Raw genomic sequence first — 12,396 nt, forward strand, 5'->3', positions numbered from 1 at the left:
GTCATTCCCTTACCAGGGAGCTAGTTGTTTACTCAGGCCTGCAGCAGCAAAATAGCTGTCACAAATCCATGTTGACCCACCAGAATTTTACTTGACCAGCCCAGAATTCTTTTAGCACAAAGTGGTAGGAGCAACCTTTCATCACACAACAGCTTGTGTGTTTGCTTGCAACACCCAGCACCTCACCTTCTTGCAGTTGGATAATGGGGCTATGAAAATAAGCCCCTGGGAGAGAAATGGTGCCTTCCGAAAGCCATGGTCTTCTTTCCTGAGGTGGCTATTGCTGAATGAAAGCTGAAGCCATGTAGCAGTGGAAACTGGTGCTGCACAAATAAGGTAAATGAACCCATGGTGCCTTGCTGGATCTTTCTAGCCCTCTGAGGCCCTGAGGAGCCTCCGCTACTTGTTTGGAAAGAAGATGGCACCATAAGGCAGCACTGAGAAGGAAAAAATTGGAGTTATTTTGTCTTATTAGTAAAAATAGTTTTATTTCATTTTTTGACATGAATTTAATGTTATAATGCGTTATTTTGCATTTACTCACCCCCCCAATCTAATCTAGTAATAGTATTTACTGGTAATTCAGACTTTCAATATAAATACACTTTTAAGCTCAATTGTGTTAGATTTTTTTTAAGTAGTACACTGCATTTCTGTCCTGAGGTAGTTTATAAAATGAAACCTCAAAACAATGTCATAACAGTAAAATATGCATTTAAAATGGCATTAAAATCACTGTCCAGACCTTGGAAAAAGTTTGAGGATAAAAATAAATACCTTAGGATAGAACCCTGGCTTGTGATTCTGCTGTCGGGAGCTCCCTCCAGGAATGCACCTTCTGTTGCCAGAGGGAGCGCCTGTTGATAGAAGCACTGGTTGGGATGCTGTCCATAGTGTGAGGCTTATTGGATGTCACTGGCACTTGGATGTATTTATATGAATGGAGGCATATCACACAATTTTTTAGTAATTATAGTAGCAATGATAGTTTAAGGAGCTGTGCACCTCTTACCTTTCAAGTCATTTGGTTTAGATTGAAAGGTAACAGTGTCACAGTCCTACTGGAAATCCATTACACAAAATAATTGTGTTTGTCTGTTCTGTTAAGATGTTCTATTGAATTTTCTTTCCAGTGTGTGTTTGCTGCTGTTGGAAAGGGCATATACGTGTATAACCTTCAAATGAAGCGTGTGATTGCCTTCCAGAAGACTGCTCATGACTCCACTGTCCTGCACATTACAAGAGTTCCAAACAGGTGCATGTTACACTACATTTTTCTCACACACATACACACACAAATAAGCATCGGAAGTATAAATAATACCATTGTTGAATACTGCTTAATGTTTACAAATGTGCTCCTCCTCCCTTTTCCTTTCAACATTTCATCACAAAACATTCCAACCACCCAATTCCTCACTAACTGAACTTCCTTGGCAGCCTGGTGTGCCTGATCTTCAGCCTGAATTATCTTTTTCTAAATTGAGATAATTTTAAAGATACACTACACTGGTTTTTATGTAGAATTAACAAAGAAATACAACAATTCTGAATAAGCCCATGGGCAGCCCAATCCTGTGCTTCCCAGCACCCAGAGCTGCAGCAGCACTGAAATGGCGACCTCTGCATCCTGTGGGACTGAGAAGCGGCACCAGGTCTACTTGGGGTAAGGGAGCCCCCTTACCCCATGTAATTCCCAGGTGACCCTGATGGGTCTCTTCAGATCTGCGCCTGCTGTTGAGCTGGTGCAGATTTGAGGAGATCCATCTTGGGCCTCCTGGGTCGGGAGGGGGTTTAGGATGTGGTGGCAGAAACAGATGCCATCTCTGTTCCCTCCCACCCTGCTCCCTGCCTTCTCTGTGCCCTGCCCCAGAACATCCCCCCTGCCCAACTTACCACTTTGCCACCTGGAGCACTGGGCAGCATTTGTCCATCTGAGCGCTGGCTCAGTAGGCTCCTGCTGAGCTAGTGCCAGCCCCGACCCAGTGGTAAGTGTTACAGGCTTGCCTTACAGCACATTTGTGACACTGCATGCCATTAGGATTGGGCCCTTAATTAACATAAATTCAAGGACAGTAGCTCTTTTCAATCCAAAGTATGTAAATATAATCATATATTCTGACTTTATAGAAGAGCATGTGTGCAGTTTGCTCAAGCTTGCCTCTCTTCATAAATGATAAAATAGCATCTTTGGTTATGAGCCCACACAATCTTATTTATGCATTCCCATTCACTCAAAATCAATCAATTGGAGCGGTCCCAGTGGGAATCTGGTGTTGGCCTCTGAGTTCCAGGAAGCTTGTAAATGATCCTACCCAAAGTGCAAGTCACTAGTGACTGAGGATCTAGTGGCTGCACTACAGTTCTTCTGGATGGTGCTGCTGGCTGTTCTTATTTACACGGCATTCAAGTTGTTTAAAGAGAGCTAGAGATCAGGGAGGTACCCTCAAAAAGCAGATCTAGAGGGAATCTTTAATATTTGCTCGTGGTTTTGGAGAGTTCTGATTAATTTTGTGGAGTTCTACAAATGTCCTTCTGTATGATGTTTCAGTAACATAAAAGTAGTATTTGGTTTCGTTTTGACAGGCAGTTAATCTCCTGTTCAGAAGATGGCAGTGTTCGCATATGGGAATTACGAGAAAAGCAGCAACTTACAGCTGAGCCTGTTCCATCAGGTCTGTATTTTTACAGTGAGATTAGCGGTAGCATAACAAGAGGAGGTGCAGAGCACTAAATTTTGCAGGATGTCTCACTGCAAGCAGCCTCTCCCCCTCTATTTGGAGCATTTCTGGCTCTCTGTTTTGCTCTAGCAAGGGGAAAGAGGCAAGAGTCACTTATGTAGTCCTGCCCTGGTCTGCTGCCAGTATATTTAGTCCATTTAGGCAGTCACAGAACTGAACAAGTTCCAAGGGCCATTAACATTGACGTGCAGTTCTCCTCTTTTTGAAACCTTGTGTGACAATTTTGTATTCCAGGTTTTTTTAGTATTTGGGGATTTGGAAGGGCACACAAGCAAGCCAACCATGCAGCTAAAAAGGCACCAGAGAGCACCACTATTTATTCCTTGGATCTTACTGGGGACTTGATTGGACACTCTTCAGCTGTGCAGGTTTGTTGGATCTGATGTTAATAAATTATTGTGGTTGTTCCTGAAATTGGCAATACTTTCTCTTTTTTTAGGGGGGGGGGGTTGCCATTTAGTACCTTAAGGATGTAGAATTATAGTTTTGTAATAGATTTTTTTTTGTGGTTGTTTTGAGGCTGTATGAGAAGACAAAGCTTTTGCCCTGCTCAGGTGTTAAAGAAGGCAACTGTAGTACAGTGTCAAAATTAAATGTTCAGGTCAAGAAAGGCACAGACTTACTAGGACATGAAAAGCTAAAGAAAATTCTTTGACTCAAATGCTTCAATGAGTGTTTTTCATGTGTCACGCTTCCTACATAAGTGGGGGGAAAACAATGCACAAAATGTGAGCAAAAACCATCTGTGTCTGTTTTGCTGTGATTCTGCAGTTGAAAGATGCCCCAAAGAGCTATAATGGGAATGATTTCCAAAGTATGTTTTGCACAGCTTTTCCTGAAATTGAATAGGGTAGGATAAATGGTATGCATGAACCTTTAGAACAGTGTTTCTTAAACTGTGCTCCATGGACTGCTGGGGCTCTGCAAGATGCCTTCAGGGGCTCAGTGAGCACACCTCCGCAAGCCCCACCACATTCCCTGATGTTGTCCCCTGTGCTTCTCTTGGCTACCAGCAGCTTGCAGCAGCTCTTTTATTAACAGTATTTCTATAGCGCTTTTCAACAAAAAATTCACAAAGCAATTTACAGTGAAAATCAAATAACTACTGCGTTACGCAGATGCTGAAACTCCAAGCAGCCAAGCCTGTCCTTGTGCTTACTTCAAGGAGGCCTACTTGTTGTAGGTAGGACTTTTGGGGTTGCAGATCTGGATTTCAGGTTCAAGACAAGATCCTGTGCGGTCGTATTTGGGAGTAAGGACCATTGAAATGTGTTTCAGTGTTTGTTTGCCACCCATTTTGAGATAAAAGAGAGTATTTTATTGGCTTTAAGCAAACAACAACAAAAAAACCCACTAGCTCAATGTTTCTCAAACTGTGGGTCGGGACCCATTAGGTGGCTCGTGAGCCAATTTCAGGTGTGTCCCCATTCATTTCAGTATTTTATTTTTAATATATTAGGTTTGATGCTACCATGGTATGTGATTGCATTTGGGGAACTGTTGCAGACCTGTACATTGATCAGGCTACTCTGTATATGCTTTTAACAATGATAGTAAATGAACTTACTCCTGGTTAAATGTGTTTAGGTTTGCAGCCTAGGATTGTAAAAAATTTCCCTGCTTGATGTTGTTACTTCTGGTTCTGACATAACTTCTGGTGGGTCCTGACAGATTCTCATTCTAAACAAGTGGGTCCCGGTGCTAAACATGTGAGAGCCACTGCACTAGCTGCTGACTTGGATGGAACCAGACAAAATGATCATAGCTTGTACCTGGAGAAGTACTGAATAAGAGTCCTCAGCTTCAGGCTGCATTTCTCAGGAATCCACAAGGATGACATGGGTATTAAATCCTATCCATGCCTGCTCTGGGTGCTTTGGCTAGATTTGGTATACCCTCCTCTCCACCTGCTATATTAAAACCCATTTTTGTCCAGCCCACAGGTGCACACATTTGATCCCTGTTGCGTATATGCAACATTTGGCAGAATAGCTTAAAGTCAAGGCAAATAAAAAGGAAATGCTGGGCTCAATGCTGCACCACTCTGTGTATGCACTGGCAGTCTCTGGGGCTTCCCAAGACTCCATGCATGCATGCCTTGGCCAACCTGAGTCTCCTTTTAGTAGCATAAAGTGGTCCAAAGACTGAAAGGTTTGATAACTGCTGCTTTAGAACATGGAGATCTGGATATGATCATAAATTCTGTTTCTTCACTGAGGATTTGTCATTCATTAAATATAGTTTCTGAGGCCATCTTCTGAGTACCTGTTTTTTGGAGTTGGATAAAATGTTTCCATACACTTGTTGGTAAAGTGTTTTGCTTGTACATAATTCACAAACTACCATATTGCTAGCCTCAATGGCTCTTTATTGGCTGGTTTTTGTTGGTAAATGCAAGTTCAGCTGTGCAAATTGTGCAGTGTCTTTAAAAAACACACTAACCAAAGTTAATCAAGGTCTGAGGCACTGTTATGTATAATTCGGGAAGACTGAAAGAGTAAACTTTCTTGGTTTAAAGCGTAAAATTGATCATAATGCATAGTAGATTACTTAAGCAAGCTCACATTCTGTTTTCTTCTATATTTTGGCATGTACGGTGAATAATTTGTCAGGAATAACTATTTCCAAGTGCCTGCAGAGGCTTAGAGGCCGTGCCCCATGTCATTTGGCAGTCTCCGTTTGAAACTGGGGTTTTTCAAAGCTCTTTGATATGGGCTTCTGTTCAAATAATTTTTTTAAGTACAGTGTATATATGTGTGCACAAATCCCTGACATACCCAAAGTGATTTTGACCAGGCCTTTGTTGACTTTTACATTGACTTCTTGAAATGTTTATATTTTGATCCAGCAGGCATTAGGAGCACACAGTTTATTCAGCATTTGCTGTGATTCTCTCTTGCATATTTTTGTCATCTTTTTTTTCATTGTGCTGAAAAGCTCACCTGTCCCAAGATTGACAACTTAGTACATTATTTTGATATGCTTTTCATTGCAGATGTTTCTGTACTTCAGTGAACATGGTTTGGCAACATGCTCTGCTGATCATCTAATTATTTTGTGGAAAGATGGCGAACGAGAGTCTAGACTGCGCAGCTTAATGTTGTTCCATAAGTTAGAACAAAATGGAGACTTGCAGTTTAGGATCTGAACTGTATGGAATATGAGTCATGGAGGCAGCTGTTTAAAAGTCTCAAGTATGTAAATAACTGTATATAATTTTGTCCTTGACTTGGAAAAAACCTTACAATTAAATATCTTGATTTCATTGAATTTTGTTGTTTTATAGAGATGAGAGAGTTCTGTGCCTTGGAGACCAGAGCAACCTGCATTTCAAGTGGAAGTCTGTTTTCTTTAAAGAATGGTATTGGGACAAATTTTATGGTAGCATCTCTAGAGTTTTTCTGAAGAGTGGTAATGGGTAAAAACAGACTATTCCATTTTCCAGTTTTATATAAGTGATTCTTGCAGTTTGTTTCTGCAGCAAATACAGCTTGATTTGTAACTGATTTTCAGAATGCAGGTTAGACTTTGGGATTCCACCCTGTTAAAATCTGTTGCAGAAAAGGTCTGTTTAATGCTGCCTGGAGGCCTCTATGAAGACTGTGGGCTACAAAGGGCAGAAAGAACCCTTCCTACTAGCTTCAAAGAAACCACTCCTGTGTACAACTAACAGCCAGCATTTCATGAGACTGAACCGAGGAGGGCAAATAATTTTGAGACAGTGATAGCTCAAGAGATATATGATTTAGGTAGAGATATTTGGACAAAGTAGTCTATTCTTTCTTGAAAGATTGCATCACTGCATTTATGGGGGGCAGTTTCAGTGGGGGAAAAAATGAATAGAGGCATTTCCAAATGTGCAAGTGCAATTCGTCCTGATTGAAGAGGGAAGGAGGTCTGGTCTAGAGGGTAGAGCTGCTGTTAAGTCCAAAGATTTAACATCTAAAGGTCGCCAGTTCAAGATCACTGGAAGCCTCCATGAGCAGTGAGACCTGGAGAGCTGACAAGCCAAGGCTTTTTGGGTGAGAGCCAAAAGAAGCCGGCTTTAGCTCTTTCCATGAGAGAAAAAGGAGCTGTCAGCCAGGACGCCTCTGTTCTGCTCCCTGCTTTCGCAGGAAGCAGGACTGAAGTGAGTGCATGCAGCGGCTCTGAGTGGGCTCGGGGGAGCGCCAGGTCAGAAAGCTGCCCCCCCCACCGCCCTTCTTCCCCCAAGGCTTCTCTGGCTCCTTGTGCAGTGAGGGGACCGGACAGGCGAGAGGTGAGGCTGCCAGGGATCCCACAACCCCACACAAGACCCTAGGAGGCGCCACTGCCCCTCCTCCTGAAGAGGGTCTACATCTGAGTAAATCAGGTGCTGCTTTCCAGTTTCTTTCACTCCCCTTCCCCCCCTCTGGATCGGACTCCCCGCTTGATAAAATGAAACCCCATGTGCATCTAAATCTCCCCACTGTGCAGTGTCTTCCCTGGGTAAGAAGTGTTCTTTCCAGTTTCTTTCACTCCCGTATGTTTTTATCAAAGAAGAATATCTGTAATGATGTGGTCCTTCTGCCAAAAAGTTTGGAGACACCTGATCTATGGGATAGATCACAGTTTTCAATAAATTAGAGATTATTAAAAACAGTTTTTGCTATGCTAGGTATACATACTATATATACTATGTACTTATACTGTGTTTTTAATACTATGTTTTTAATAAATTAGAGACTGTATAGTTCTTAGGTAACAATTAGTGGTAGGTTATTTTTCAGTATCTGGCCTCAAGTAAAATCAGACAAAACTATAGTCAGACGCCTCCCTAAATTTAACCCCGACTTATCCGAGGGTCATAGAAAATTCCATGATTTTTGGCTCAAAACCTGCCCTTGACTTATCTGTGAGGTTGACTTATAGGCAGGTTTCTGCAGTGTGTGCCAGTTTGACAAGCAGTGAATGTAAGCAGCTTTCTTTTACCCTGTAGGATGTGATATTCCTACAGTTCCTCTAACATTGCTGCTGTTTCTGTGTTTGGTGAAAAATGGTATTGAATTAATGTCCTGTCCAACGTCCTGTCCCCTGCATGCTTGTGCACATGCAAGATGCTTTATATATAAAACTGGATCAAAGACTATCTGAATAAAAATTAATTAAAATTTAATCCGCTGGAGGCCTTGGTGTTGATAGTACATAATAGAAGTGATCAATACTGCAGCAAATACATCAATCATTAAACTGCACAATGTAGCATTGTAATACATAGCAACAAAAATTCAGTTCTGTTAGAATTCTAACAAAAATAGAGCTTATATACATTTTTCTGCATGGAAATTAGATGAATGTTTTACATTATTTTACATGATACAAAACATTGGAAAAAATGTTGGCACATTACATAAGCTACAATCATTGTCATTTGTCATCAGTAGTAATACTCTATTTTCTTTTTCTGGTTTACCTTCCTGAACTCAGCACAAAATGCAGGTAGAGATCAGCCAAAGCCTTTTTCTTTTTAAAAGGGCAGTGTAATACCTTGCGTTAAATCATATACATTAAGTGTTTGAAAAGTCTTTTTATAATGCAGAATGTTGATTATTAGCATAACAAGAAGTATGAACTGATAGCCAAAAGTTTTATGATTGTCTAAGCCAGTGGGGCTTACCCAGGGAATGCTTGTGGTCCAAAGTTAGAAATCATGTTAGAAAAAAAAGCACAACTTGCTAAGAATGTCTCCTACACAAGCTACTGAAATCAATGTGAGATGCACAAAAGCACAGTTGTGTTCTTGCACAATTCCATATACTGTGGTGGAATTGGTAAAGGAGAATCTCCCACTATGACTAAAAGTATAAAAATATTTGTGCTTTGGCAGCCGAAGTATAAACTTTGTTCTTTAAAACTAATGGCAAAGTTTTCATAGCACAATTAAAATTATAATTTATCTGAGATAAATTTTTTTTTTTGAAAAATTATCCTGCTTTCCTATTGGCAACCCGAAGATGCTTATATCAAAGAGTAGTTCAACCTACTTTTAAACTATTACAGGACTCTGTATTAACATATATGATTTGTATTCTTATAGGTCAGTGTCTTCAGAGTAATATATCAGTGGCTGCAATTCAGAATACCAAGGCACAGGGGGTTCCTTGTTCTCTATGCGGAAGATGGCACTATCTGTGTGCCATCATTTCCCTTCTCCTAGAGAGAGGTTAGGAGGCTTTTGCATGGATTCTGGAGATCTTTTTGAATATGGCTTGTATGTAAAAGCATCTGTTCTGTTCTGGTCCTATGATCTGTTGTGCCAGCAAATTGTTCATTATAAGCATATGTATGTAAAACTGGAACTGTACAATATCACAAATGTTAGGCTGCTACCTCAGGGAGATGTTGTAGGATAGCTATGCCAGTCATTCATTTAAGTTGCTTGTATAAACTTTCACAATATGGCTCACTGTTGCCTATTTGAAGGCAGATAAACATATGAATTGGATCACATTTTTAACTATAGTGTCTCCAACTGTAGCTGCTTTTTAAATTTTAGTTTAATAAGCAAAACCAATTCAGGGCCTCTTTACATACGTAGAAACCCCAGTGGTGTACACAGAGAGCTCTTGCTGTTCCACAGACTTCAGGTGTGGGGCAAGCTTTGCACAGAGCCCAGTTGTGCTTATGAATTGTCCCATGACTCTTAAGTCTACAGAAAACCTGCTTATGCAGGAAACCAATATGCACAGATGGATTTAGATCACTGAAACTGTGTGCTGTGAAAGAAAATAAGGTTGAAAATATTGTCTGATGACACTGAAGTTACATCAAGTTAATTACTATTAATACAGCAAGTTTTTCACAAGAATTTGCTGCCTTCCTCTTAGAACCACATCCTTCATGCGTTCTTGAATGACATTTCACAGAAAGGGTATTGGCGGTTAAGGCAGCTTCCCAAAAATAACAAGTTTTATTAAATTGGGTTGGTTGTTATTTGAGAGAAGTTTCTTTCTAATTGCATGCTGCCTTCCTATGTGAGATTCAGAATAGGAATAATAAGTTTTGGTCTGCAATCAAAATTATAAAATTGTTATAATTCGTCAAATTATATAATTGGTATAAAACTACCTTTAAAAGGACCTGTTGTGCCACAAAAAGAATAGCTCTATAAAGCATTTATTTATGGTCTCTAGAATATCACTTTTATAAAAACAAAGCTTTGTAGAATTTAGAACTATTTAAAATTGAGAAACAATATTTTTCTCCTTGCTGTCCAGTTGGTTACTTCATTGTGAAGGAAATTGTGCCCCTCTTGGCTCCATACCAATAAATGGTTCACAGTGTGAGTGGTGCGTGATCATCCCTTCAGCTTCCATTGTTGTTCTCTGAAGGAAGCCGGAGGCTCCTACACTTTAACTCATCTAATGTTTTCCAGTGCTTGTAGTTATTTGCCAAGTGTTGCATCAGAACAGGTAGATGTGCAAATGCTAAGAGAAATAGAGAGAAGCGATATTATACTGTAAAAAGCTGAGACATACAGTGTAAATGTCAGCAATATTACTCTGAGTGATAAGTCTTTCAACTTGTGCGTGTTAGGAAGTTCAATTGTAGGGACTCCTTTATTTGTATCCAAAAAAACAAAAACAACCTGGCATCAAAATTAGGCCATTTTTAAAAAGTACTGCATTTTCCATATTTAGAATCTACTGGAAACAGGATTTTTTAAAAAGTCATTTGCTGTCAAAGGAATAACTTTGGAATACGTTTTATCACAGCTGTCATCTAAAAGGAAGTCTTAGATATTAAAACCTTTACTAAACTGCCTTGAAGACATAGTAATCCCTTAAACCAGCGCTTCTCAAATTGTTGTTCATGACCCAATTTTTGGTGATTTACAAAACTGTCAGAACAGATTAGGCTATATGCATTAATGTTTAAACAAGCAGCTACTTGTGGGGGAAGCACTGCTGCCCAGTCACCATTATAACCACACACCTTGGCATTTATAAATCAGGCAGCAGCCGCTAAGGCAGGGGTGTCAAACATAAGGCCTGGGGGCCACTTGCGGACCACAGAAGCTTTTTATCTGGCCCTCAGGCTCTCAGCTGCTGAGCAATGCTGGGTGTCACTGCTAAAAGGACAGCCAGCATGATAGTTTGGCTCTCCCATATCTTGAAATATGATCAAGATTTGTATATTTTCTCTTCCGTCATTTGCAGCCAATGAGTTCCTACATGAGAACAGAGTGCTTATTTCTGGTTTTGACCTGTTTAATGACATCACTTTCAGCCCTCAGCAAGCATCATGAATGCTATTTGGCCTGTATGAAATGAGTTTGACACCCCTGCTCTAGGGCCTCTAAAAAGTTTGGGAACCACTGCCTTAAATTTTGGTGAGGATCTTTTTCTCCTGCATTTATCGTTAATACTACACGACCATCAGGAGTGAGTGATTCCCTGTATGTCTTTCGGCCTGACCAGCAGAGTTCTCCCCTTTAGGACAGATTCTCCAGGTGTTGGTGACAGAAGAATCTGACACATTCTTTAACATAAACTTTCTGAACAGATGGATTTTTACTTGTGTACCCTGCTGATTTGGGGTTAAATAGTAAAGAATTTATTCCCCATCAGAGAAAAAGATAAATGGAGTTTCTTACCATCCCAAGCATCAAACATATCCATTATGAAGTAATCAATGAAGGATATCTGAGACTTGGGGATGCTACAGGTGTTTCGGTCAAATACAGGCATAACAACTGGTAGGCCCTGTCTCTTTTCTTCATCAGTCTGTAGAAAACAAAACTTAACTTTAACTAAACTATAGAAACAAAGTGAAGACAGGCAATTGTGTAAACAGTTAAGTACTGTATTCCATTGTCTAGGCAATGACTATACTAGAAACCTGCCTAGCAATAGTGAACAACAGTGCCCTCCTCATGAAGCATGAGATACATCTATCAAATTAAAAAATTACCCTAAACAAAAGTGAAATGGGGAGGGGGGGAGGCTGTTATTGTTTGTATGGAAAAAATGCTATGAGATCCTGGATCACGGTTTTGCTTCAAATTAAAGAATGCTAGAAGAGAAGCAGGAATTTTACAAATGATGCACACAAGAAGCAAAGTAAAATACAGAACTTCAGGTCACATGAATGAGAACTGGCCTAAAGCCACAGTCTCTACCACTGAAAATCATTTGTGTAAGTCAAGGTGTGGAGGTGTGATGGTTCTGACACTGGAGCCTGGTTTACTTAGGAGATGGCTGCAGGATAGAATGAATAATCAAAGTAGGCAATGACTATGTATCTTCAAGCAACTATGCTGTAGAAGCACGATCTTATGCCAGGAAAAATGTTTATATTCCCTTTTGTTGTGCAGCCATTTACTGGTTGTTAGCCATGTTATCAATACATTGCTTCCTTCTCCCACTCCTCTACTACTGCTTTTACTTCCTTTGGAACAATGCTACTGAGACCTTCCTTTGACAGAATTAGACACACCATCACACATTTTCTTTCACTGCCCCAAATACACCATAGCTAGGGATAAATACTTGAATAAGTGGTTGCAAAAATATTCAATGCTTCTAGATCCTCTGAAACTACTTTTAAGCAGTTTTTGTAAAGGATGTGTTGTGACATGGTCAATTTTTGTTTTAATGTGTTTTTAATTTCCAACTTACAGGTATATGGCTTACGG

The 12,396-nt window shown here is 40.1% G+C and overlaps 2 protein-coding genes across 3 annotated transcripts in view; one reads left to right on the forward strand and one right to left on the reverse strand.

Annotated features, from left to right (window-relative positions):
- Nucleotides 1–8,031, forward strand: part of WDR41 (WD repeat domain 41) — a 32,041-nt gene extending 24,010 nt beyond the window's left edge. Inside the window, exons 10-14 of one of the 2 annotated variants that reach the window (XM_066613516.1) lie at nt 1,134–1,255; nt 2,587–2,675; nt 2,976–3,109; nt 5,737–5,935; nt 6,028–8,031. In XM_066613516.1, the coding sequence (XP_066469613.1) occupies nt 1,134–1,255; nt 2,587–2,675; nt 2,976–3,109; nt 5,737–5,889 (498 nt within the window). In that variant the 3' untranslated portion in view covers nt 5,890–5,935; nt 6,028–8,031. Of the gene's footprint in view, nt 1–1,133; nt 1,256–2,586; nt 2,676–2,975; nt 3,110–5,736; nt 6,007–6,027 lie in introns of those variants that run through there. The other variant, XM_066613515.1, reaches the window with a different exon arrangement.
- Nucleotides 8,032–10,064: 2,033 nt separating this feature from the next.
- The window catches only part of PDE8B (phosphodiesterase 8B), a 55,583-nt gene continuing 53,251 nt past the window's right edge, over nt 10,065–12,396 (reverse strand). Inside the window, exons 21-22 of the mRNA XM_066613514.1 lie at nt 11,356–11,485; nt 10,065–10,186 (exon numbers count right to left, since the gene is read on the reverse strand). Coding sequence (XP_066469611.1) covers nt 10,065–10,186; nt 11,356–11,485 — 252 coding nt within the window. The remainder of the gene's footprint in view (nt 10,187–11,355; nt 11,486–12,396) is intronic.

This window comes from Tiliqua scincoides, chromosome 2 (genome assembly GCF_035046505.1).
Source record: "Tiliqua scincoides isolate rTilSci1 chromosome 2, rTilSci1.hap2, whole genome shotgun sequence".
Classification (NCBI taxonomy): Eukaryota; Metazoa; Chordata; class Lepidosauria; order Squamata; family Scincidae; genus Tiliqua; species Tiliqua scincoides.